The following is a 25253-nucleotide window of genomic DNA, read 5'->3' as shown; positions in this document are numbered from 1 at the left end:
TCACAGAGAATATTCCATGATTTTTCAAAGGTACAGTAAAATCGCCGTTTTCGCCGGCAAGGGGACTGTTAACTCAAGTTAACAGAAAAATATGTCTGACTCTCATTTACTTCAATGTCTCACATAAAGGGTTGGCAAAATTACAAAAGACAAATTAATCGATTTTTAGGGGTTCAAACCCGAACGGCTGAAACAGTATTTTATATTTTTAACTGTTTTTATTTTTATTTCTAAGCCAGTTCGATTTAGCAAATTCCTGTCAGATGCTACATGGTAGAGACATGACATTTTCACCAGTGATTGGAAGTTGTGGCATTATAATTAAAGGTCAAAACTTTCACAAAGTCATAACTCCCACGCTGTGAGTCTGATTTTTATGAAACCTGCCACAGACATCCATATAATAACTATAAAGTCCGTCTGACTAGATTTTCCATCCCTGTCTGTGTGTCCTTAAAGCCGCCCGTCATCTTAATGGAGGCAGCAGGTAACCACCCGCTGTGTGTAAGCACCTACTGTACAGCAAGGGCTCCACTTACATTGTCTCATTATTGAGTGCCAGTGCTGCACTTCACACAGCAAGGCAGAGAATCAGGGACCTTGCAGGACATTTTAGTGAACTAAAAGACAAAGTGAAGTCAATTATTGCCTTCTCTATTGCAGTTGATGACAGCAACGATGTGATCAAAACTGTACATTTTATGGAGCCATTGGACCATTGGCCCATTGGCAATGTGATGCTATCTTGGCTGGCACAGCCAACCTTCTACAAAATGTGTAGAAATTGGACTATTCTCATGATCTTGATCTTTTGGTTGCTAAAACAGAGTGCTTGGATTTACGTAACGTTAACATGCAAGGCAGGAACAAAATGGCCCTCAACCTAAAAGTTTGACACCCCAAGACCAAAATTGTTACAAGCTTTGTCAAAACTGACATGTTTGTTAATATCTTATTTAGTTCTGAAGATATTGATCATTGAACTTCAAAAGTGGCATGGCTCAGCAAATAAATGGACCTAAGCGAACAACCGTTAGGCCAATCATCACCAACAAGCATTTGTTCGATCATCATAAAACCTGCATATTTTGGAAATATTTTCCTAATCCTCCGTCCATCTGCTCCCGCTGTATTTATGACCATTACCGCCCGTTCCTGCAATGTTTTCAACTTTTCCAACCGGCAATTTATTTTTCACAGCCCGCAGCATAGTTTAAGTACCACCTGCTCCTGCAGTATTTATTATTGGAACCCAAATACAAACAGATAAAGACAGCATGAGAGAGAGGGAAGCATTTCAGCACCATGGACAGAGACACAGCATTTGGACTTTATTAGTATTATTAGCTAATACTGCTGATCAGTATTAATAATAGATGCCTATTTAGGCAACCTGTCTCTAATAAGATTTTGAAATTACGTTCTCTTCGTCACAAATTGACAGTCTCAGTTAGAAACTTACTCTGTGCTATTTAGATGCATAAAAATATATATATACCAAACAGCAAAAGGATTTCACTTCTATTCTATTGAATAATTAGGGAAAGTTGGGTTGACTTACCCTCTCCAAGGCAAAGGTACGGACTGTATATTCAGCCAGCGTCTCCGTCTTCAGCAGTGTGATCTTGATGTCACCGTACATCTCACTGTCATCAGGCCAGTATTTACAGCATTTCACCTGTTTAGAGAAAGTATTACAGAACATTCTAACCATGCTGTAAATTGCCCACTGAATGACAAAGTGTAGTCAACATAGTAGTGAGAAGTAAGATCAACATAAGATCATCATAACAAATTATGTGTTCAGTTAAAACACATTGGCTCTGGCTCTGGCTAACTTGTCATTTAAGGCTTTGATGGACAGGGGGACAAAGGAGTGCTTAAAGCGATTCAGCTTGCACTGAATTATTGAAAAAAAAGGTGTTACCACTGTTGTAATTCTGATTTAATAAGCAATTTGACTAAAGTAAACACATGAAATGATTGTACAGAAAACAGCCTTTGAAAGTGCTTCATCTTCTCGTGGAAAGCACGCGTCAGAACGGCTGAAACAGATCTGAGTGCAGTGGAGAATGCTGTTGGAGGGACAGCAAAACAACGAGCTGCTCTGCTGGTGATTTTTCATCCCAGAGTGCAAAGTAAAGCAAACTAGAAAAAGTGCTCCTCGGAGCACAGGTCTCCGCCAGGTCAGGTACGTTATTCTGGCCTCCTGGTGGCGCTATAATAGGCCAATGTGAAAAGGGTGCCATTTATTCTTAGGTCTTTCACGGCAATCAGACACTGCATTCATGATTTGAGGCATTTTGTTCCAAAAATGTGTGTTGCTAAATTAGACCTGCTGGTGGCGCTATAACAGGCCAATGTGAAAAGGGTGGCATTTCTTCCTCGGCCTAGTGGGAATGTGTGTGTGAAATTTCACGGAAATTGCAAGCTGCATGCATAGTTTGAGGCATTTTGTTCAAAACGGACCAATCCTGCAAACTTTGGAAGCCAACCATAGGCAATCAGGATGGAATATGGGAAATCGGACAGATCCGTGTTGATCTCATGACTATAGAGATACTGTGTACCGATTTGCATGACATTTGGATAAAATCTGTAGGAGTAATGTAAAAAAATGTGTTTTGCACAAATCGGCCTCCTGGTGGCACTATAACAGGCCCATGTGAAAAAATTGGGGCAGAGGTTCTGAATTGGCATCCAGGGAGTGTGTGTGCACAGTTTCGGAGCGAACGGACCAACGGTGCCGGAGATTAGCTGGTAACACACAGACAGGACACACACACACACACACACACACGGACACACAGACACACGGACGGACGGAAGGACGGACGGAGGGTAAAACATACTCTCTCGCCATGCCTTTCGGCCTGGCGGAAACAATTACTTTAGTCCCATAATGACATAGAGAACAGGAGCGCTGCAATGTGTTCCACTCACCTCACACACAAAGCAGCTGATGCTTTACATTCAGGGGAAAGGTTATTTATTAAAGTACAGCTCCTATTTGTTGTGTTTGTTCAGAAAGGTTGTGCTGTTGGGATGGTGGTCCTAATTGGATACAGGGCTGGTGTGAGTAAAATGGTGTCATTTTAACCATCCACCTGGATAATGTGTTTCTCTAGGGGGAAAGATGATGACGGGACTCTTACAGTGATGTTTGAATGTTAGGCTTGTTTATGTGTGACAGATAATGATAGTGCTATTAGTCAGGCTGTCTGTGTGGTCATAATATGTGCTATAAATGCTCTGTGTCGGGGTGCCGATGGCCTAGTGGTTAAGGCACTTACAGGCTCTAATGCCGCAGGTTCGATTCCCGCGACCTTTTCTGCGTGTCACTTCCCGTTTCTCTCCCCGTTTCCTCTCACTCCACTATACTATCCGAATAAAGGCAGAAAGCCCAAACAATATCTTAAAAAATAAATGCTCTGTGTAGCTGCAGTGTAGCTGCTAGTACAGTCATTGTAATCACAACAGGATAAACATGTATTTAGGTAAAAGTAATGTGTAGAAAACATTCTGAGGCAATAATGAAGCTAATCACAGTGAAAATCTATTGATAATGTATTATTAAATGCGTTATAACGCACTACACTGGACATACTGTAATCTTTTTAATGCTTAACTTAAGCATAGTACATAATACTTATAACAAGGCTCATTGTATTCATAAACACATTCAATATATTTAAGAAGTGCTTCCAATGCTTTTCAGTGCACTACGCCATAACAGGTGCTACCTGTGTATTAAAGTCACGTATTGTAATTGTAATAATTATAATTATACAATGATTACTACTTCTCCAATACATAATGTACTTACAATGATGTAACACTTCAAATGGAGCATAAACAAAACAATATTAATACTGTCCAGATAGCATTAGTGTAAGTGTTGCTGAGTTGCTCTCACCCAGCTCTGAAGTAATAAGCAGTAACTTATGATATAATACATGTGGCTATATGTATTACTGTTGCCATTAGGAAATAAATTACAGTGTTTTTGTACAATTTAGTTTCTTTAATGATCTTTGTACAAGTTGTGGTAAACAAAATGTTTGGCCATTATCCAACTGGCTGCCCAGAATGATTCATTCAGGAATGCATTAAGATGTTTTATGAGTACTTAATGTTTAGCAGTAGATTTTCATGAACTAATCACAGGATATTTGTACACTTTACACAGACGAGCTGCACGCTGCACTAAGGCAACTGCAGAGCGGCGTTGGTGAATAATGAATGTAAAGATAACAGCAGCTCTGTCTAAAGGGAACAGTGATGACACTCACCCTGCCTACCTCCACCAACTTGGTGATCATGACGATGCTGAAGCAGTTCTCCTGCCACACCATCCTCCAGAAATCCAACACCGTCTCCTGCTTGGGCCCTGGTGGAGGGAAGAGGAAACAGCCACATCAGAGCTGCCCTCTCAATAAAAACCACTTGTTGATGGTGCTGTTGTGTGTGACCAACAGAGCCTGACCGATAAATCAGCTATTATTTCACATAGATTTTTACATCAATTTCGGCAATTACGTATGCGGCTGTGTCCTGATTTTGAACAACTTTCAACCTGCATCCCTATTATGAGCTCGTCATTGCAGGCAAAAACGTTTTCTAAACTAGCCAATCTTTAAGCTCACAAGTATTCTTCAGTCAGGAACACTCACATCAAAGTAGATTTAACCATTTATTGTAACAAATGGAATACAGTTAAGCTTGGTGTTAAAGGCTCCGCTCTTGGAGATATTCCCTGAATTTTGTCCAAGCAGCATGCTAAGCAAAATCAGGGAATGTTAAGCAAATCCCCATAGAGATACATACAATATCAAACAATATATTGACATAGTGTGAATTAGCAGATATAATATCACAAGTATTTGAGCCTATGCTAGACTCTTATCAAAAGGTGGAGGCTGGGGTGGAGGAGGCAGCTAAGCAGCAGTGAAGAAGGCAGCAAGACATGCAGAGACCTAGTGAATGCAAAGCCGTATTCAAAGGAACCTCTTTGTGAAGGCGTGAGCTCTGATTGGAGTATGACCAGGGACGTGCAGAGGGATTTGGAGAGGCAGGGACTGGAATTTCAAAAGGGCACCTATTGGCATTTTTTTTACGAACAATTACCATACTTTTAGGCTCGAAGAATCCGAAAATGCCACCATGCTTAACTCACTGAGTGCCAGGATTGCCAGAATTATTTCAGAATTGATTCTGAAAAGTGCCAGAGTTTTTTTCACAGAAAACAAAAAGTGCTTAGGAAGCGAGATACAGCCTTTTTCAGTTCTAAGTTAAACAAGGAGTGGATGGAGCTGCACATCTTCAGATGATGATATCTTGGGTTCTGAACATGTTTAAAAAAATAAAAAATAAAAAAAAAATGATTTTTTTTTCCACTATTTTTTTCAAAAACACGTGAAACACGTTAATGGCACCCAGCGCCATAGCGGTAAAAACACGTGAAACACGTTAATGGCAGTGAGTTAATGTCCTCAAAGTTACGCATCCAACAAGCTTTGAACTGAGCAGATTGGACCTTCCGTTCCAGAGATAATGGCCAAAACATCTTGAAAACGGCCACTATCACAGATTTTCGATCACCGATTTTCGATTGAGTTTTGGCCATTGTCGCCCATTTCTCTTTATGCTACGGGATGAACTAGATACCTGAGTAAAGGTCACTTTGAGCTGCATCCAACACATCCACTGCCATTTCCATCAGCCTTACCATTAGGCCGCTAGGGGCAGTTGAAATTTCTTTTGTTTTTTTTTGTTTTGTTTTTTTGTCTGGAGAGGGCACTTTTTTACTGACGGGTACAAGGGCAGGGGCTCAAGTCCTCTTTCATGTCTATGTGTGCACATGCCTGAGTATGAACGTGTGACGTAATGACCAGCAGAGCTGTGAATGGGGAATAGGAGGCTAGGCTGATGTTCACATCAGCTGACTGACAGCCGATTACAGCTGAGGCGTGCAAGACTTCCGCGTCCTGCATGAACTAACGCTATGCTTAATTTTTGCTTACAAGTTCAATATACTCAAATAGAAATTGAATCAAATCTAAGTTTTTCAAATTGATAAGAAATGTTGCACTTTGACAAAATATCGGTCTAAACATTGGTAAGCTGTGATCTACGACTCTCAAAGATTGGAATCGGACCCAAAAATGTGACATCAGTCTGGCTCTATAGCGGTCACTGTGACATCACTAATCATCATGACCCGAGTGATCTTGCTCAGATGAGCATTTACACGTGGAGATACTTTTGTGAAGGAGGCCGATGCACACCTCAAGGGTTATTGGCGACAGGTGCGTAAGTCAAAAATGCATGTGGAGATACTTAGAAGACATGTGGAGACACCACTGGAACAACAAGCACCGAGGGAAACCCATGCTCACAATGACAATAACACAGCTGAGCTCCTAACTCTGATCTGTCTGTCTGTCTGTCTGTCTGTCTGTCTGTCTGTCTGTCTATCTCTCTCTCTCCTAGCAGGGAGAGTTTATGAAAGATAACGGGTTGAGCAGCCCCTTCAGTGACTTTGTGGCTGCAGACCCTGGCTTTGTTAGCTGAGAGAGGGAAATGAAGGCTTCTTTTATTCCACGTCAAATTACTGGACTCCTCACATCACATCACAACGGATGAGGAGCTATAATTAATGTGTTTAATTATTCATCTCTTCTTCATGATTAATTCAGTCAATCACACAGCTGCCACTGGGCGGTGGTCACACATGCCATCACCCTTAGATTTGCAGGAGAGACGCTTTGGCTCAGGATGGAGAACGAGCAGGTTTCTGATTTATTACACACTTACAAAATAAAAAATACAGCACTCACTCTCAAAGCATGAAAAATCAAAGACGCCCACACACACACACAAGCACCCACGCACGCACACACACACGCACACACGCACACACACACACACACACACACACACACACACACACAGTTAAAAAGTAGCCTTGCAGGGATACTCACCCTGAGTGGCGATGAAGTGGTTGGATCGATGGTAGCCCTGAAAAAGAGAAGAGGAATGAGGTGCTGAGTAAGACCATGTGATCCTCACTCACAGCTGGAAGGGAGATAATCTCTGGACCCCCAGCCTTCCCCTCTCCTCTGGCTCCCCGTCCTCTAAGGACCCCACTACATACTTTAATGCTGTCTTTCTCCACAGCCCCATATTAGCTGACTTGACTCTGTATACGCAGGTAATTCCTCAGTATTAATTTAATCAAAGGTAACCAAATACCCTGATTGGTGCTGTCGTTTTAAGCCAATACAGCATCTTTAAAAGCAGATAATTAATATGCCCACAAAAAGATTTTTATACAGTATGGATTTTTTAGCTGCGTGTACATTGCAATTCAAGCTAGCGTGAGTGATGTGACAAAAAGCATAACATAGATGTGGGCGCCTTTCAATTTCAGAAGCCCTGTTTATTCCTAAAAAATTCACAGAGCGTCAGTATCCAATAAAAAATAAATTGATTTTCATTAAAGCCACAACTGCAGACTGGCGGCTTAGGGCCTTTTCTTTCATAGATTCTAACAGTTCTCTGCCGACAACAGCACCAAAACATCTGTCCAATAGGTTTCACATGAAAACAGGCTATCATGGCCTAAATGAACTGGGTTCTTTTTTTGTTGTATTTGGTTCTTTTTGGATGGGCAGAAGGGTGCAGTGGGGGGGCTACATCTTCCATGCACAGCGAAGTATTCTTTCATATCAAAGGAGAAGACACCCTTTGATATAGATGCCAGATCTGTCCTCATGGTGAACACAGGATGTTCATGTGGAATGAGAGGGCACCACATGCAGCCTTGAGGGGAAAAAGGCAACAAGAGCGCCTGAGGGAATGTGAGGCATGGACAGTTTGTTTCACACTAAACCACAACTCCCAAGTCTTCCTCCTGAAAACAACACACTTCTTCACAAGCTCAACAGCCGTTCCAAAGAGCATGAGGGTGTTAAAATACCCTCCTGAATGTGACCTCATTATTACAATTCATTTGGAATCATTCCCAGGAGTTATTTTTGAGAGGACATACAGGAATGCCAACTGCCATACGGTATAAACAACATGAACTAGCTCCATGCGAGGGAGGCCTCATCAAAGTGGGAGATGAGGGCCTTATGTGTGGGCCGGTGTCCTGGAACTGTTAGCATAACCTCAGCAACAAAGACACAAGACACCAGATCTTAAAGCATGAATGATAATTGATTGTTGCAACAATGAAGAAAAGACACTGGTACAATGGACCCTTAATTGAGTCCTGTCTGTCTTAAAACTCACAACCAGCCCCTTATACTGTCTGGAACCCCCATGTGACAACAAATACTTACTCTCTACATGGTCCGATTCTATTCATAAACCTCCTATTCATTCATAAACCTTCTATTCATAATCTACTCTGACATGTATCTGTACTGATAAGAACACATGGTAACAGCTTTTGGTGTACTAGGTCACAGGTCACTAAACATAAAACATTGTGGAGGACATCTTAATAAGTCATCTAGACACATCCATCTGATGATGAATTGTAACACACACACACACACACACACACACACACACACACACACACACACACACACACACACACACACACACACACACACACACACACACACACACACACACTTTGTCTTATACAAAGTTGAGCCTCTGAATGGGACTTGGGGATGTCGAAGGTTGCAGATGGTGGAAAAGCAAGGGGTCACTAGGAAGAGACAAGGGACAAAAAAGGACGAAAAAGTAGTGTTGGGGGGGGGGGGGGGGGGGCAGGCAGAAAAAAAGAGTGGTGAAGTACTTACTTCCCTGTTAATCCGAATCTACAGGGTCCAAAGTGGAGGAGGTGGGACAGGGAGTTAAAAGAGAGACATACAGGCCAGTTAATGAGAGAGAGAGAGTTATAGACAGGTGGAGCGACAGGAGATCGTGTGTGTTTGTGTGCGTGTGTGCGTGTGTGTGTGTGTGTGTGTGTGTGTGTGTGTGTGTGTGTGTGTGTGTGTGTGTGTGTGTGTGTGTGTGTGTGTGCGCACACCTGTGTGTTCATGAAATGTGCACGCATGCATACATGTTTCCATGTTCCCCATGAAAAGGACACAGTGTACCCAATAAGGCACTGTATAATAAGGCACTATACCAAGGCACTGCATACCACAGGAGCCTCATTAAGGGTGCGAAGGGGTGCGCACGCCCCCCCACTTTCTTTGGCCAGATAGCCGATCGACAAGCCCACAACGCGTTGCAGCGTGAAGTGATACGTTTTCTCCTCCCACAAGCCTCCTCTGTTTTCTACACTCACAGCCATAGCTCACAGCAGTCACCGCTCGGAGCTCACCAGAACTGACTATCTGTTCTGTTATTGGACCGTCTCTTCGGGGTATGGGATCAAATTCGAAACTATGACTACTACACTGTCTGGGAGACGGGGTCTAAAAGAAAAGCTGTGCCTGTGAACTTTTAGAGCCGACAAAGCTTTGATCTAAGTGCATGCTCATATCCTAAAATGTAAACATAACATAAAGTGCCTGCATGCGTGTGTTTAACGGGCTGAGAGTTGATTAAACTGCTGAAGTGCTCCAACTCCAATTAAGTTGAATGCATTAAGTCTGTCCGTCTGCCTGCTTGTTTGCTGCACACACACAACCTCGGTAGGCTACCGTGTCTGACGCCAGCTGCTCTTCAGTTTCTCCAGGAATCTTAGTGTCCTAGGTTCGTAATATAAAAGTCTATTAGGCTACGCAGCTATTATAAATGTAGCCTGTAAATGTACTACCTGAGTCCGGCCCGAAGCCCAATCCGTCGAGTCCCGACGGGGGTCAAAAATGTTCTCGCTGATGTTTTTTACCCTTAAAGTCTGCCCCCCCACTCAAAAGTAAAAACTATAGTGTGCATGCTGCATATGCAATCAAGTCATACACACAAAGTCTGGCCGGCAGCCAAGCAATATGTTGAGTTGACAGAATTTTTTTAAATAGAGACCTTGAATGTCATCACCTCTCCTTTGAACACCAAAACTTGAAATCACAATGAAAGGACAGGAAAAAAATGAAATAAAAACTTTTCCATTTAAGGTCTGTTGAAAGAGTCACAAGCTGCTCAAAACATGCTCCCGATGAGCAGGTTGGTGCCTCTGTCGTCAGTGTGTGAATGTGTGTGTGTGAATGGGTAATGCATTGTAAAGTGCTTGGGTTAAAGGTGCTATATAAATGCACCATTTACCATTGACCATAGAAGACCTCATCTATTATGCAGAAGTACAACTTGTTGCACTTTGACCTGTCTGTGGTTACAAAACCACTTTACATCGATTACATTACATCATAAATTAAGTGTTAACATGGATTCTGATGTGAAGCCTGGGTGAAAAGGGTAGATGTAAATAAAGACTTTGGCTTCAGGCTCACATATCTGAGATCTCATATTTTCACCTTTTCACAGGTGGACTGAAAAAGGCGCTGAATATCACCACGGACAAAGGATAAGTGCAACACAGCTTTCTGTTTCGATGGCTAAAACTCCACTATTTGGTTTGATCCCTTGTTTACGTTGATATCTGCCTCCCTACCTTCCAACTAACTGCCCCTTTTCATTTTGGGGTAAACACAAACCTCTTCTTGTTAATGTGGATGGAAAAAACAAAAACAAACAAAAAAACTTGCAGACAGAGTGACACATATAAGCAACATACATTACATAATGCATGATTCCCCCCCCCCCCCCTCCCCTCATCCAGCAGCCTGTCAGACAGTTAAGGTGAGCGGTGACAGGGGATCAACTCTATCCAGAGATTGAATGACATCAATCATGTCTATTTCATTCAGGGTCGAATGGGTTTACGTAAACAAACGAACAAGCACGCACGTCCACTCTAAAGTGCCAGGTACAGGTACTACAGGACAGAAGTCAGAAAGTAGAATCCCCGCACTGGTGTGCAGATTTTCTTCCACCATCGTACGTGACGTTTCAAGTCCAAGTGGCTCTTCCTCTGCACTCTTTCTGAGGAAGAGACACTTGGGCGATGGTGGAAGAAAAATACATTTTAAAACGTTTGGAGCATGATCCAATCTGCACATTCTATTTTTCTTTTATCGAATGGGTTTATCTGTGAGAACTTCATATTAAAGGGATTCGTTCCATTATAAAATGATGGGCAGGGGTTAGCAGGGGGTGGGGATTCAGGGAGGCGGGGATTCGGGGAGGTGGGGATTATAACATGCTTTTGATTGGACGGAGCTTCCAGGAACAAATCCCAGGTCAAAGTGTGGGCCAGCAGTACCGGCTATAGTGGTGAGAATAATCGTTATTTTCTGTGACTCGAGTCATTTCATTCCTGTTCACTAAAAAGATTAGTTCCTATCATTCTCTTCCGGTTCCGCCCTCCCCATATGTTTCTTCCAATGACAAAAGAGGAACGTCTCTGACTGAACCTGAACCTGGTGAAGTGAACAAATTAGTTCCCGAACCAAAAAGAACGAATCACTCGCCAACGTCACAACACTAACCGGCTGGCTGGCTTGGTGTGCTCAAACTGATGACTTAGAAGATCAAAGACAGGTGCAGACTCTAAACAAACAGTTTGATCAAAGAAACAATCTGCACTCAGAATAAAGTGTTAGAGCATTTTAATGTGCCGCAGCAGCAGTCATGAAACGGACGTGTTTCAGCCCCTCAGGCCCTTGTCAGTGAACCATATTCTGTGAGTGTGGATTGTTACTTTGACGCTTTGTAGCAACATGGCTGTCTGTGTCCATGTTGGATAAGCAGCTCAGTGGACTGAGAAGATACAACTCTAATTGTTTGGTTGGTGAGACTTACATCGATGTAGTTGGCGTTGATGTAGTCAGAGTTGGGGTCACCCAGGAGTGGGTGGAGCTTGACTCTGTGGCGGTCATCTGAAATGGTAGAACAATGACAGTGGAATCCAATCAAACAGCATAGGATTATTACAATAACAAAACATAGACTAAAGGATTTAGTGTTACTGTAGCATAAGGGGCCGTGTCCACAGAAAGGGTTTTTGAACGGAGGAGAGCTTTGGATATCATGTCCAGAGTGATTCTAAGGAGCGTTTCTCGATGCCTAAAACGTTCAACACCATCAACCGTTGCTGTTGTTCAATGTCGTGTCATCTGCATTATTAGCACAAACAGCCTAGCTGAAATAACAGTAAACATGGACTTCTCATGGTCATGGTAATGTTTCAAAGTGAGGTCATACATGACCTGGTTGTCAGACACAGCCAGCATGATAAAACGTGACATTGATGAGCGGTGTTCCTCTCCAAAAGTTGAACTATTTTCTACTTGAATCGCCCAGGGCGCTCTGCCACATTTTTACCATAGAAATGCCTGTAGAATGGAGCTGGAAGCTCAACAAATGCTTTCTTTGGACACAGACCCTTAGTCTTTCCAGTCTTTTATCTGTGACATGACGTTTTACTTAATAAAAGGCAGAACGTCTCCTGGTAACTTACATCCTGTCAAGGTATCATGTCTCCCTTTGGTTTTGTCTTTCTTCTTTGTGGAGTCCCAGCCGTCAAAAAAGCTCTGTGGAAGACAAGACACTCTTATGATGGAGATAACAGCTTTGTGAACCTCCCCTATTAACCATTTAGACACCATAGATAAGCCTCAGGTGCAATGTGGCTTTTCAGCATTTTGTTTCTTTTGTTGTTTAAGAGCGATAAGGAACATTGTTTTTTTCACGGCTATAACACTTAAATCCTATCAGCATGTCATCTCTCAAGCACAGCCGGGGTTTACATCAACAGGGCAGTAGTGCTGTGAGAACGCTTTGAGATAAGGAGCGATTATGTGCTTTATGCATGTTAAGTATTCAAAGTGTCACACAGAGTCTGCTACAATAGACCCCCCACTCCTACTCCCCATTTGACTTCGTATTCATCTGCTAATAGTAAGTACTGTAGGTCGGAGAGGCTTATTGTCGGTATCAGCCACAATGCGGTAGCCTATCCCCGTTACAATGTGCTAAACTCCTGGGAGATGGATTGCTGAGAAGGAGCACCACACTTACCATCAGCTCCCAGTACTTACCCTACAACTTGCCACAGCCAAGCCGCGCTACTCATATGCTGAGTTGGCGGTGTCCGGGATCAAACCCATGACCTTGTGGTTGAAAGGCGAGTGCTCTACTGACTGAGCTACCCGGACACAAATAATAGGTTGCTCCTATAAGAAGTGTCAGTAGCCATTGGCTTCAGTTTATCCACCATTTTGGTTTTAAAGCTGCTGAGCACAAGGTTGTGTTCAGTCAGCGCATTCTCAGTCCCAACTTGTCTTATTTCCATGCTTGGTCAGGTACATTTGGCATCTGAGGCTGATGTTGAGAACGCTCTTACATGTACCATGTTGATGACATAATCATCAGTGATCATAATCACCCATCAGCTCTCATACGTCCCATGTTGATGACCATAGAATGATCAGTGATTATAACCACCTATCAGCTTGTATACTCTACGTCCCATGTTGATGACCATAGAATGATCAGTGATCTTTATCACCCTACTGGTATGCAATTCAGACAGCGCTGAGTTGGCAGAAACGGCTTCGACACGCTCTGCAGGTGCATTCGCTCGGCTAGCGCCTCAGGCTCAAGACCTTTTCTCATTTAGAGTAGTGAATTACTTTTTGTTTTTTCATGCGACCGCGTTTATTGACCTTATTGGTCCATTCCGTCAATAAAAGGGTAAATAAATAAAGATCGGTGAAGGAAACACGAACGTGTCATTCAGTCGACCACGGTTCATCATCTCTGCCTCCAGGTTGCATCGTGATAATAATGACAGACCAAGACCTCCTGTAGTCTGGTGTTTACCTGTGTGAGTGTCACACAGTGAGTGTGAAAAATCACTGAGTGAAGGCACCCAGGGACAACGCCCCAATTTGGAATTCTCAATCTATGACAGGTCCATAGATCAGCCATTATTATTCCTATGTGGCCATCAGGAAAGAGGAAAACATTTTGTGTACATAATAAGTGTCCATAACCTATACAAAATAACATAATGGGAGTCGGCCAGGGCTCACAACAGCACAACATTTTCCATTTCCAAATAGTGGGTTTAGCCAATATTGGCGATTATAGGGCCCACAGTCTCTTTAGGACTGGCCACGGAGGTTTGATCAATGTCTTAACAGCACGTCTGCGTTCTGCAGGGAAATAAAGAGATGTACCTGGCAGGAGAGCACAATGTGAGACTGCACATCATTTTCCTTTGTAATGGAGCCAGACACAACATGGAGAGACAGAGAGACAAGACAAACACTAGGGTCTGCATGTATGGATTGGGGGAGTGGGCTGTGTTTTGTCTGTGAGGGACAGTTTAATGGATGTACACTGGTGGTTCCACAGGGGGACCAGTGCAGCCCAGAGAAGAACTGCAAGATGTTTTCTCTTCTTCATAAGAGTCAGAGGAGCATCGCTAACAGAGCAGCAGCTCTCCATGGAGCCTGCTCTCACATACAGCATCATCCCAGCAGGAGGACGACGTATTCAGGGACACCACAATGTCCCCTGTGCTCACACAACTATGGATGGAGGTTATTACACCAACAGCAGAACCATTGTGCTATCTATCTCTACACTTCTCTCTATTTTATAGTTCAGTGGAAAAGCTAAATCAGCCACTATATAAAGTGCAAGAGAGCGTAACCGGCCAAGCGACGATCTGCCACGTGAAGGAAAGTGATTTACATGATGTGCCAGAGCTGTGAGCAGGTTGGGAACAATGTATTTTGATTCAGAATAATTCCTCTCATTATAAATGTCACCCAGCCAGACCATATCGCCGCTGTTGGGTGTATGTTCAAAACGGTTACTTTTCTGGAAATGAAAAAAAACAACCTGTGTTCCAATGGATCCAACGTAGTCATCACTTAGTCACAAGCCCTTGTTAATACTTTTTATTGGTTCAATATTTACGTGCGTGTGTGTGTGTGTGTGTGTGTGTGTGTGTGTGTGTGTGTGTGTGTGTGTGTGTGTGTGTGTGTGTGTGTGTGTGTGTGTGTGTGTGTGTGTGTGTGTGTGTACGTGTGCGTTCGTGCGTGCATGTGTAGGTAGTGTGTGAACTCATCAGGTCTGCCATGGTGACAGAGGTCCTCTTTAAGGCCAGATGAGGATGATTTATTCATAGTCTATAGTGTCAGCATGGTGTTCTGATGTTTCTTAACTCTTGCTAATTAATTTCAGAGGCAATAAGGAGAGTCTATGTGGAAGATGTCAGAACAGGATGGATGCCAGCCTGCACCGCCCACACATAAAGAAAACACATTTTGTGGGTGCCCACTGGGCTAGCGGTCCAGGCGCATACCACATATAGGCTCTAATACAGAATCCCGTTCGAATCGACCGACGACCTTTGCTGTGTGTCACTCACTGTCTCTCCCTGTTTCCTGTCATTCTCTACTATATACTATCAATAAAGGCAGAAAATATCTAAAAAGAAAAAAAAACATTTTGTACCATAAACTTCACTTAATGCTAAAGGTGATTTCAATATCTGAACTCTTATGAATTCAACATGCAGCTATATATTGATATTATTGTATTATGCCAATATATGAACATGGGATTCTCTCTCTATGAGAACTTAAGACTTGAACTGTGTGTTGACTTGAACTGTATTTTATTAATATATTGACTCTGGTTCCTGTTTTACGTGAACAACGTGTAAAAGAACTTTGGTGCTTATCGGGCAAGGTTAGCCCATAACACAACAGAGACACACCTACACACCCATATCCAGAGATCAATATTCTAGATGGCTCGCCCCTTAGGTGCCATGGTGCATAAATGCTGGTGTTCACCGTATATCATAGTGTCAGTGAATACTTCAGAATCTCACCTCATACTGTATAGTGTCAGTGAATACTTCAGAATCTCACCTCATACTGTATAGTGTCAGTGAATACTTCAGAATCTCAACTCATACTGTATAGTATCAGTGAATACTTCAGAATCTCACCTCATACTGTATAGTGTCAGTGAATACTTCAGAATCTCACCTCATACTGCACAGTGTCAGTGAATACTCCAGAATCTCACCTCATACTGTATAGTGTCAGTGAATACTTCAGAACCTCACCTCATACTGTATAGTGTCAGTGAATACTTCAGAATCTCACCTCATACTCCTGTTTGAAGCCGTAGCCCTCAGCGGTCTTCATCTGGTTAATGTGCTGGAGGAGGTCAGCTACGCGGACGGCAGGATGGAGCTGTCCCGTGTGGTAGGGAGAGCCTTTACGCCCACACTGACGCCTCGGGGAGCCTCCCAGCAGACTGCTGGACTCGTTGACTGAACTGCGAGCCTCGCCTGCATGGGGAGGAGGGACAAGTTTTTTTTTAATGAGATCAACTCGTTTTGCAGTTTTCTGCAGGTCTAGTGAGAATCAGTGGATACAGATGTAACCTGTACGTGCTCCCAAAAATATTTCCCTCACAAACCACCATCACATCAAACTCTGAAATACTGCTTGGTATTTTGTTTGGTAACAGTATGTCCATGTTTTATTCTAACTCGTAGTGACTGGCAACACTAGGCTTCTTGATTCGGCATTCATTTGGGATAACAATAACACTGTGGTGCCCAAATGGATACATATATTAGCTGGGAAAAGTGTGGCTTAGACTGGATCACACAGTTCAGAACAAAAAAACAGGCTTTCCGCCATGTGGAAAGCCTGGTGACGCAAGGTTAGGGTGGTTAGGAAATTCATACAATATTTGTTTTTCCCTCTGTGTGTCTACGGCGTAGCGGCTCGCACACTAAATCCCCGTTTCAATCTCCACAGCTTCTGTCGAGGTGTCTCGCTCACTTATTTTAAGTCACTCTGGGTACAGAGTGACAGCTAATAAAAACGAGGCAGGCTTAACAAGAGATTTTCTGTTGGACAAGTACTGCTATAGGGGGCCTAGTTTTTGGACGGTACGATATCCTTTGCTTTGCCGATGTAATAGCAGGCGTGTGTGTGCTGCCTTATCAATTTAACAATGACACCCCTGCCAACACACTTATGAAAAACTGTCCATCAACAAATATACTTTCCGTGAATTGCTTGTTTCTTCTGTAGCACACCTGAACTAAATCACTGTGTGCAAGCACTGCAGAAAAAGCATACCGTGACAAGCTAGTACACATGAGCGCAGGAAAACCCATTTAACTGAATCCAGCTTACATGTATAGAACATCAAATTATTGTACACAAAGATAATTTACTTTATGTTTATGATACACTAATATAATATATGGCACACCAATATAATTGGTGTGCCATATATTATATTAGTGTCATATTGGCCATATTGGACTGAAGAGAAGAAAAGATCCGCACACCATATTCGATGCTCCCAAACAACTTTATTAGAGCGGAAAATACAACATTTCGACCACTGCAGTATTCGTCAGTCTATATCATATTGGACTGAAAACAATGCATTTAATAAAATCTTCTCCATTCACATGCTTGATGGTGTTTAAGAAAGCATATCTTAAAAATAGACAAATAAATGTCTCTTTCATACTGCAGGAAATCAAATGAGCTACAATCTCAAATCGCTGAGAGCTGTTTCTCACACTTTCTGTGTGCAATTCTTTTCCTCCCCCCTCCCACTGTTGTCATTCTTGAGATTCATTGTTTGTTCAATCTCCTGCTGGGTATTGTGCCAGTCCTCTGGTTCACCAGGCTTCTTGAACGTCGACACAACTCGAGTACGGTAAATGCCTTGCCTATTGTAACGTTTTACTTTTCTTTGTTTCGTTTAGTTTTTCGTAAATTAATGGCTAAAATAGCTAATATAGAAGCCTATTGCAGCATGATTGTAGATCAGGTATTTTAACTATTTTTTGGGAAAAAAAGCTTCAAGTGCTCTAGAAAGGGAGGCTGAAGGTACTTAGTCATACAGTTGTTTCCAATGGTTCAGGTGTGAATGGTTCTCTGATAGACACCTCACTATCAACACCATAACAAACTGATGGGTGATCCATGTCAGCATCTGACACTGTAGGGTGTCAAAATATAATAATAATGGTACGCCTTGCGAATGAAAGTGTCGTGCGTGGCGTGCGTGGCTTGGCGTGGCGTGCGTGCGTGTCAGTGGGTGGGTGTGTGTGTGTGTGTGTGTGTGCCTTACTGCGTGCTGAGCAGGTGTGTGCGTCCATGAAAGACAGTGCCATCCTCTCATCCTCCTGCAAGGTGCTCTGGTCTGTGAAACTGCGCTCCATAGAGCCCATATGGCTCTTCTCCTGGCGGTAGCTAATAGGTGTTTTATTCATGTTCACTGGTTTCCTATTAAATAAAGATGGAGAGAGAAGGAGGAGGGATGGATGGATCAGAAGGATAAAGAGAAGGAGAGAGAGACACTGATACAGAGTTTCAGAGAGAGTAGGAAAGGAGCCGTGAGAGACAGCATGACAAAAAGGAAAGGAGAGAAGGAGATGAGAATGGATGTCAGGGAGGGAGAGAGTACAAAAAGAGGGGAGGAAAGGAGACGATGAAGGATGCATTTCATAATATTTCACACGCAACTTTAGTGGATGACAGCCATGTGCTCAAGCATGTTTATGATGGAACACAAAATAAACAATGGCAAAAGTAAAAACAAAACAAAAAAAGGGGTGGAGTCACTTACGGATAGTAAGAGTAAGAGTAGATGTCCCTTCTGGAGAATGTGTGGGTGGAGGAGGAGGAGGAGGAAGAGGAGGAGGAGGAGGAGCAGGGAGAGAAAAGAAAATCAAGAGAAAGAAGAGAATGTAAGCTGCAAGCAATGCCAGCTGTGGGCTGAGGGATGCATTGATTTCAGTGGAGATGGGAACCGTTTGGATGCATGTGACACATGCATATATACAGCATTATAGCAAGCAAGGTGCTGACAGTCCCAATCACAGCCAAAGCAGAGAAACAGGGCTCTCGTTTAACTCAGCGGCGTCTCAACTCTCAACTTTAAAGAACATACAGTAGGTGGCTTCATGCCAGAAGCATATATTTGCCGATCAATTGTCTGAAAACTAACTGGCAGCTTATAGGACAGCGGTCTGGACTAATGTGGGGACTATCGTATCAACGCTAACGTCAACAGTGTGCCATGTGGCGTTGTCAGCATGTTTGATAACGATTACCAGAGCCCTCAGCCACCTCTCACTTGGCATGTATGTTCCAACTGATACTGCAGTTGGAATTTCACATACAGTATTTCATTTGTGGTAGAAGATCTTATTCTAGACTTTCCCCCTCGGGCTGGCACACAGTTACAGCTGACTAAGATGCAGAGCAAAACGAGTCTCTGCAAATGATTTTGTAGTTTAGCACGTTCCCAAAATGGCCAGACATACTGTATTTTTCTGTGATGTTTTTAGGATAGACGTTATGTTTTAATGCACTTTGTCTGAAGCAAAATAAGGATTTCACATTAAAAGCCTCCTCTTACCCCTTCTATAGCTCTTTTTGACTAATAGTTAGATAGCTAGAGCTTTGGTATCACTGGCTAATAATCTCTAAAAGCACACCTTTTCTGCCAATTACCGTCTCATTTAAGGGTCAAGCCGCTGCTTGGTGGGTGTAATTAAGTGGCTAATTGAATTGAATCAGCGCTTAATTAAATACTTCACACTCAGATAAACTGTGCTGAGTTGCTTGGTCTCTCTAGTGCAGCATAAGGGATTGGAAACAATACAGGCTAGCTGTGGTTCCAGTATCCCTCCTAAACAATGCTGTCCTTTCACAGAGTTCAGCTAATAGAACACAATGATTAGGGGACTGTTCAGAGAGAAGGCATTTCACAATAATATAAATAAAAGAGAGCAAGATGAGATGGTGCACTGTGCAAACATACTGCATGTGGACTAGGGTTTAACATGTTCCGGGAAATAGCAAATTTTAATTCCCGGGAATTTTCAGACCTTTTCCCGGGCTTCCCGGGAATTCCCGTTAAAGGGTAAAAAAAAAAAAAAGTTTCCTCTAAAATGCATTTATATGTAGATACTTAAATAGCCAATTTTACATCGAGGTGCCCAAATGTCCCTATTGTGTCCACCTATGAACTTGCACTAATAATGACTTAAGTTGATTTTTTAAATCATATAAATATAATATATAAAATATAATAGCCTATAGTGCCCTGGCGGAGATCTGCCCTGTTGCGCAGCAGCGGGTGAAGACAATTAACTTAAACGAGGAGCTGCGCTGTGCACCCAAAACGCACTCAAACAATGTCAAACTCTAGCTGCTGAAATAAACGTTCCATTTGTATCATTATTGACAAGAGAATTTGCAAAAGCATTATTTATTTATTGTCCATCAGAGCGCAGGTGAGGTCACAGCTTATCTCTACTTTTGTAGGATATTGATTTGATAGCCTAAACTTGTAATTTGTTTGCAGTTATTAATTTATATTAGGCTACTTGCTGGCTATTAAGACTCCATTTTGGGATGTTGGCTGTATGTTGTCAAATGTATTAAAGGGTCTACACCATGAATTTTAACTTTTTCTTCATTTTTGTGTGTTTTTGGTCTCCCCCACCTCTCTTCTGTTCCAACAAATACCCGACTTCGAGCATGCAGGCTTTCATAGGCTATCTGTGGTTTTTATGTAAATTGGTCTGAAAACAGTCCGTCAGATTTGTTCCCCCACCCTACGTCACGTCTGGGAACAATTCCTCCCGTTTTTCAGTTCTAACAACAAAAAAAAATCCAAAACAAAAAATAATATTTTTTTTTTCATTTTTTTTTTTTTTTTCATTTTTTCTTATTTTTTTTTTTACTTTTCCCACACAGAACCAGGACATAACATGCATACAAACTGGCTCAATAGCGCCCCGTGCCAAACAGGACAATGTGGTATTGCAGGTGAAAGTGCTTTATAAGCCAGAGAGAAGTTAGTTGGAATGAGTATATCTGAGGCTTGATTTAGGCTCAAACCTTTTGAAAAACGTTTGAGGGACATAAACAATATGATATCAAATATTATTATTATTTTTTAAATTCATGGTGTAGCTCCTTTAATCTATATTTTGTTGTTGATCAAATGTCGGGTTTTGTAGTGTGATTTTGATGTGCACATGCATGCGCTGCCACTGACAATCAATGAGACAGACTGTTGTGCAGTTCACTTGTTCTACTGGGTAGTTCTAGTAAAATGGTAGTTTGAACGTTCTAAAATGCAAGTGTAGGTAGGGTAGGCTACATTAATGATGATAAAAAAATCGGACCACATCGGTCTAATAGCCTACTTTCTCTCTCTCTCTCCCTCTCTCTCTCTTTCGCACGCGTGCGAGTCGCAAGCGCTCTCTCTTTCTCTCTCTCCAGCTCTCCAGTCTGTCCTCTCTCTCTATCAAAAGCATTGCTTGGCTTGCGCACACTTTAACTCACTGAGTGCCATTAACGTGTTTCACATGTTTTTACCGCTATGGCGCTGGGTGCCATTAACGTGTTTCACGTGTTTTTGAAAAATTAGCATACTTTTTTTTTCTTCTTTTTTTTTTGTAAAACATGTTCAGAACCCAAGATATCATCATCTGAAGATGTGCAGCTCCATCCACTCCTTGTTTAACTTAGAACTGAAAAAGGCTGTATCTCGCTTCCTAAGCACTTTTTTTTTTCTGTGAAAAAAACTCTGGCACTTTTCAGAATCAATTCTGAAATAATTCTGGCAATCCTGGCACTCAATGAGTTGACGTTGAACTTGATGTTGAATCTCAATAGTCAACTGGTGTCTACCGTATTGACAGCAGAGGAAACAGTGAAATCAGCGTGCGCAGGGTAGGCATGGGGCATCACGGCCACTTGTGTTTTATTTTGTTCATTACTGTTACATTCAGTGCGTCCCATATTGGTTCCCAACGGGACGATGGGACCCTGCCCTGGTCGGCAACCGGCAAGTAACTTGGCTAATTATAATAGTAATTCCTCCGCGCTGTAGATAGGCCTTTCTACTAATTAGTATTAATTTCTAACAAGAAAAAACCCTAATGTGGACGCCATTCAGGTGACTTGCAGACGAGGTAAAATGTACTTTGTAGTCCCTGGAAGAGCCTATTCCAACATACTGCAACAATATAGCAAACAGTTAGCATATGGGCTAACCGAGCAGAACTCACCCTTTCTTGATGATGATGATGACGGCTCCCAGCAGAAGAATGAGGACCACCAGCCCCCCGGCACACACCCCAAGAATCAGCCCCATCTCCTCAGAGTGCTGGGACACCTCCAGGGCCCTGCGGTGGTCCTTACAGGCCGCTAGCAGAGAGAGAGAGAGAGAGATGAATACACACAATGGCCCTCATTTAACAAGCTTGCTAAGACCGAAAAATGGCCATACGGCGAGGTCACCACAATTGTCGGCATTTATCAATCTATCGTGACTTTGACTCGAGCGTACGGCCCGCGTACGCTCACGTCTGGTCTCAGGTTGTGTAGGCTTAGGCAACAGCAGTTTGTTCCATCGTAGACATGCGGTGCAGCATTGTATTCACTCCAATAATGTATAGCTATCAAATATAAATATATTTTGTAAAGGCATACATCGACGATGTGTCATGTATGATGAAATCAGTAGGATATATCCAAATGTACAAGCAATTAAAATCAGACAATTAAAAACAATATAACATTTACAATGTTGCAAGTTAGATGCTTAATCATTCAGCCATTTACACAAGCGCTTCATGGCTCTTTTAAGACATTATGAGCGCAAATGAGAGAGGATTTTGGGGACCTCTGCGCTCAAATATATTCCTGGAGAGTGAAGTCTTCCAACTTGGGTAGCCTACAGTCGGCTACGTCTTTCTGTGCTATCTCGGTTAAGGATATAAACCCTACGCTCGAATAACGTAGCTGTGCCCAGTGCAAGTGATCTTTATTGTGAGTTTTGGCCATGGGACCGCAGTGGGAGATCGGAGATAGGTAACCAGCCCACCACACACCAGCCTTCATTAGCGTTTATGCATTCATCATTCATCAATCACTCCATAAACATTGTACTTTGGATTGAAACGATGACAGTGTGTTGTAATCTTTACTCACACTCCCACACAGCGCTACAGTCATCATGTCAAAGTGCCCTGCTGTCAGTGCGATACTGCAAAAGGTCATTATAGTAATGGTGGGTTCTTCATTCCACTGGCATAAAGCTCCATACTTATGTAAATGGAACAAAAACGCTCTTTTCTGTGTCTGGCTACAGTAAGCCACTCTAGTTTGTCCCGAGTGGTGTCAGTGTGTCCTTTAGTCCCTGACAGGCCTGCAACGAGCCCCTCCTGAGCCTGTTGGAACAGCCCAAACAATCTCCAGAGCAGCACAAAGTCACAGCAGGCCTGGGGCAGTGATGGAGAGCACTAGCTAGCTAACAGCCTGTTGGGGCTGAAGCAGATCTGGGGCAGAAGAAGGGGGAAACAGAGCCATGTTTTAGACTTCTCTATCAGCAGACTGGGGCATTAGATCGGCCTCAGCCCAAATAACACTGAAAGTGGGACGATATGAAACGCTTATACAATGTGTTAGTGAGATGTTTTAATATGTTGTTCTCAACAAAATGTCTCCTCTCTAATACTTTAGTTTGAGAGTGCTGGCTGTTGCTAGACAATGCTCTGTGATAGGATGTGATCTGATGTACGGTACAGTTCATGGACCATGTCACATCTGAACACTGACCTCTTCAGACTCCACCTCACCCCCTAGCACTTCACTCTCCTTGTATTCCTTCTTGATGCTAGTTTACTGTGCAGATATAAATTCATTACTTGTCACTTGTTACTTAGATACTTTCTTTCTCAACTACAAATATTAAGAATGTGATTTAGATACAGTAGCATGCTGTTTAGACAAATGCTAGGTTCATTCTTTACCTGGTTTCTTTGAGCATTTCATTGTTCTCTCTGCACTCTACAGTATGTGACTATTTACCTTGTTGTTTATTGACCGGAGTTCATGCATATACCGATTTTCCAGTCACTCACTCTGGATAGGAGCGTATGCTCAACGCCTAAATTGTACATTTCGGTAGCACTTGCTATGCGTCCTATGTGTACCTAAATTTCTTTACACAGTGGCTCAACTGGTGAAGATCTTGACAATCCCACTGTAGATCAAACATGAAGGTTGTTTTGTTGTTTTCCCCTGATGGTTCCTCATTTGCACAGAGTTACAGTGAGCATCTCAAGGTGTCCTGGTGTCTGTGACAAACTGCTGGGTGACTGAGAACAACAAAAGGCTTTGGTGAGACCGTGAGCTTCTTCATCCAGACAGAGGTAGAGGAGCGAGCTCACAGCCTGCTGTGCAACTGATTTCTGCTTCATTTCAAATTAAACCTCTTGAGTGATACAGGAGTACATTGCAGATGCTACAAATGTAGAAGAGCTTGAAATCAATTTAACTTCTCTGACATTTTAGACAGATAAGACAGGCAGCGTTGCATTTAGCCCCAGAATTTCTATTAAACCAAACACGAGCATGAAATAGATTTTCACATGAATCCATGCACCTGCCGGCTGCCCGCCGGTGGAAATTGGCACTTAGAGTAGAAATGGAAGGTCTATTGTTGTGTTGGGCCTGCCAGAGGATCCTTAATTAAACTGTCACCTGGAAGTTGAAATGTAATCTTCAGCTTTGTTATCCAAGCCAAAATCATTTGCCTCCACTTTGCCTGTGATGGGCTGCCCTGAAAGTAACGTCTCAGGACCCCCGTCATGGGGGCATGTTAATGGTACCGAGACCACCTGATCCAAAGAAACAAAATACACTCTAAGCTGTCATAGTTTCTAATTGAAAATCACTCTGAGCAGCTCTTTATTCATTAATTGACTGCGCGTGTGTGTGTGTGTGTGTGTGTGTGTGTGTGTGTGTGTGTGTGTGTGTGTGTGTGTGTGTGTGTGTGTGTGTGTGTGTGTGTGTGTGTGTGTGTGTGTGTGTGTGTGCGTGCGTGCGTGCGTGCGTGCGTGCGTGCGTGCGCGTGTGTCAGATGAAGTGAAGCGTGGGGTTGAGGAGGTTAGTCTTGTCTCTTGGCTTCACGCTCCAGTGGAGCTTTGTCTTTTATGTTTTTCAGCCACAAAAACAGTAAAAGTCGAGTCTGTTTACTGACAAGACTCTGCTTACTGTAGCATTGCTGTGAGAACTACAGTATGAATACATGACTGTTATTCACACTGATCTGCAACTCTAACGTGCTGCCAGCAGAACGCAGAAGTGTCTTTGATATTGTGTGTGTCAGCATCTGACCCCAAACCA

General features: G+C 42.7%; 1 protein-coding gene across 6 annotated transcripts in view; it reads right to left on the bottom strand.

Moving 5' to 3' along the window:
* The window catches only part of LOC311042420 (receptor-type tyrosine-protein phosphatase U), a 184919-nt gene that overhangs the window by 20194 nt on the left and 139472 nt on the right, over window positions 1-25253 (bottom strand). For 2 of the 6 annotated variants that reach the window (XM_084053140.1, XM_084053141.1), the window contains 9 exons: window positions 22130-22268; window positions 18667-18696; window positions 18169-18323; window positions 16164-16351; window positions 12491-12563; window positions 11833-11909; window positions 6984-7020; window positions 4293-4390; window positions 1562-1678 (listed from right to left, as the gene is read on the bottom strand). In XM_084053140.1, coding sequence (XP_083909266.1) covers window positions 1562-1678; window positions 4293-4390; window positions 6984-7020; window positions 11833-11909; window positions 12491-12563; window positions 16164-16351; window positions 18169-18323; window positions 18667-18696; window positions 22130-22268 — 914 coding nt within the window. The remainder of the gene's footprint in view (window positions 1-1561; window positions 1679-4292; window positions 4391-6983; window positions 7021-11832; window positions 11910-12490; window positions 12564-16163; window positions 16352-18168; window positions 18324-18666; window positions 18697-22129; window positions 22269-25253) is intronic. The other 4 variants (XM_084053143.1, XM_084053144.1, XM_084053142.1 and 1 more) reach the window with 3 other exon arrangements.

This window comes from Gymnoscopelus microlampas (assembly GCF_963454915.1).
Source record: "Gymnoscopelus microlampas genome assembly, chromosome: 3".
NCBI lineage: Eukaryota > Metazoa > Chordata > Actinopteri > Myctophiformes > Myctophidae > Gymnoscopelus > Gymnoscopelus microlampas.
The sequence above is the reverse complement of the archived record's forward strand: the minus strand, read 5'-3'. Positions and strand labels throughout refer to the sequence as shown.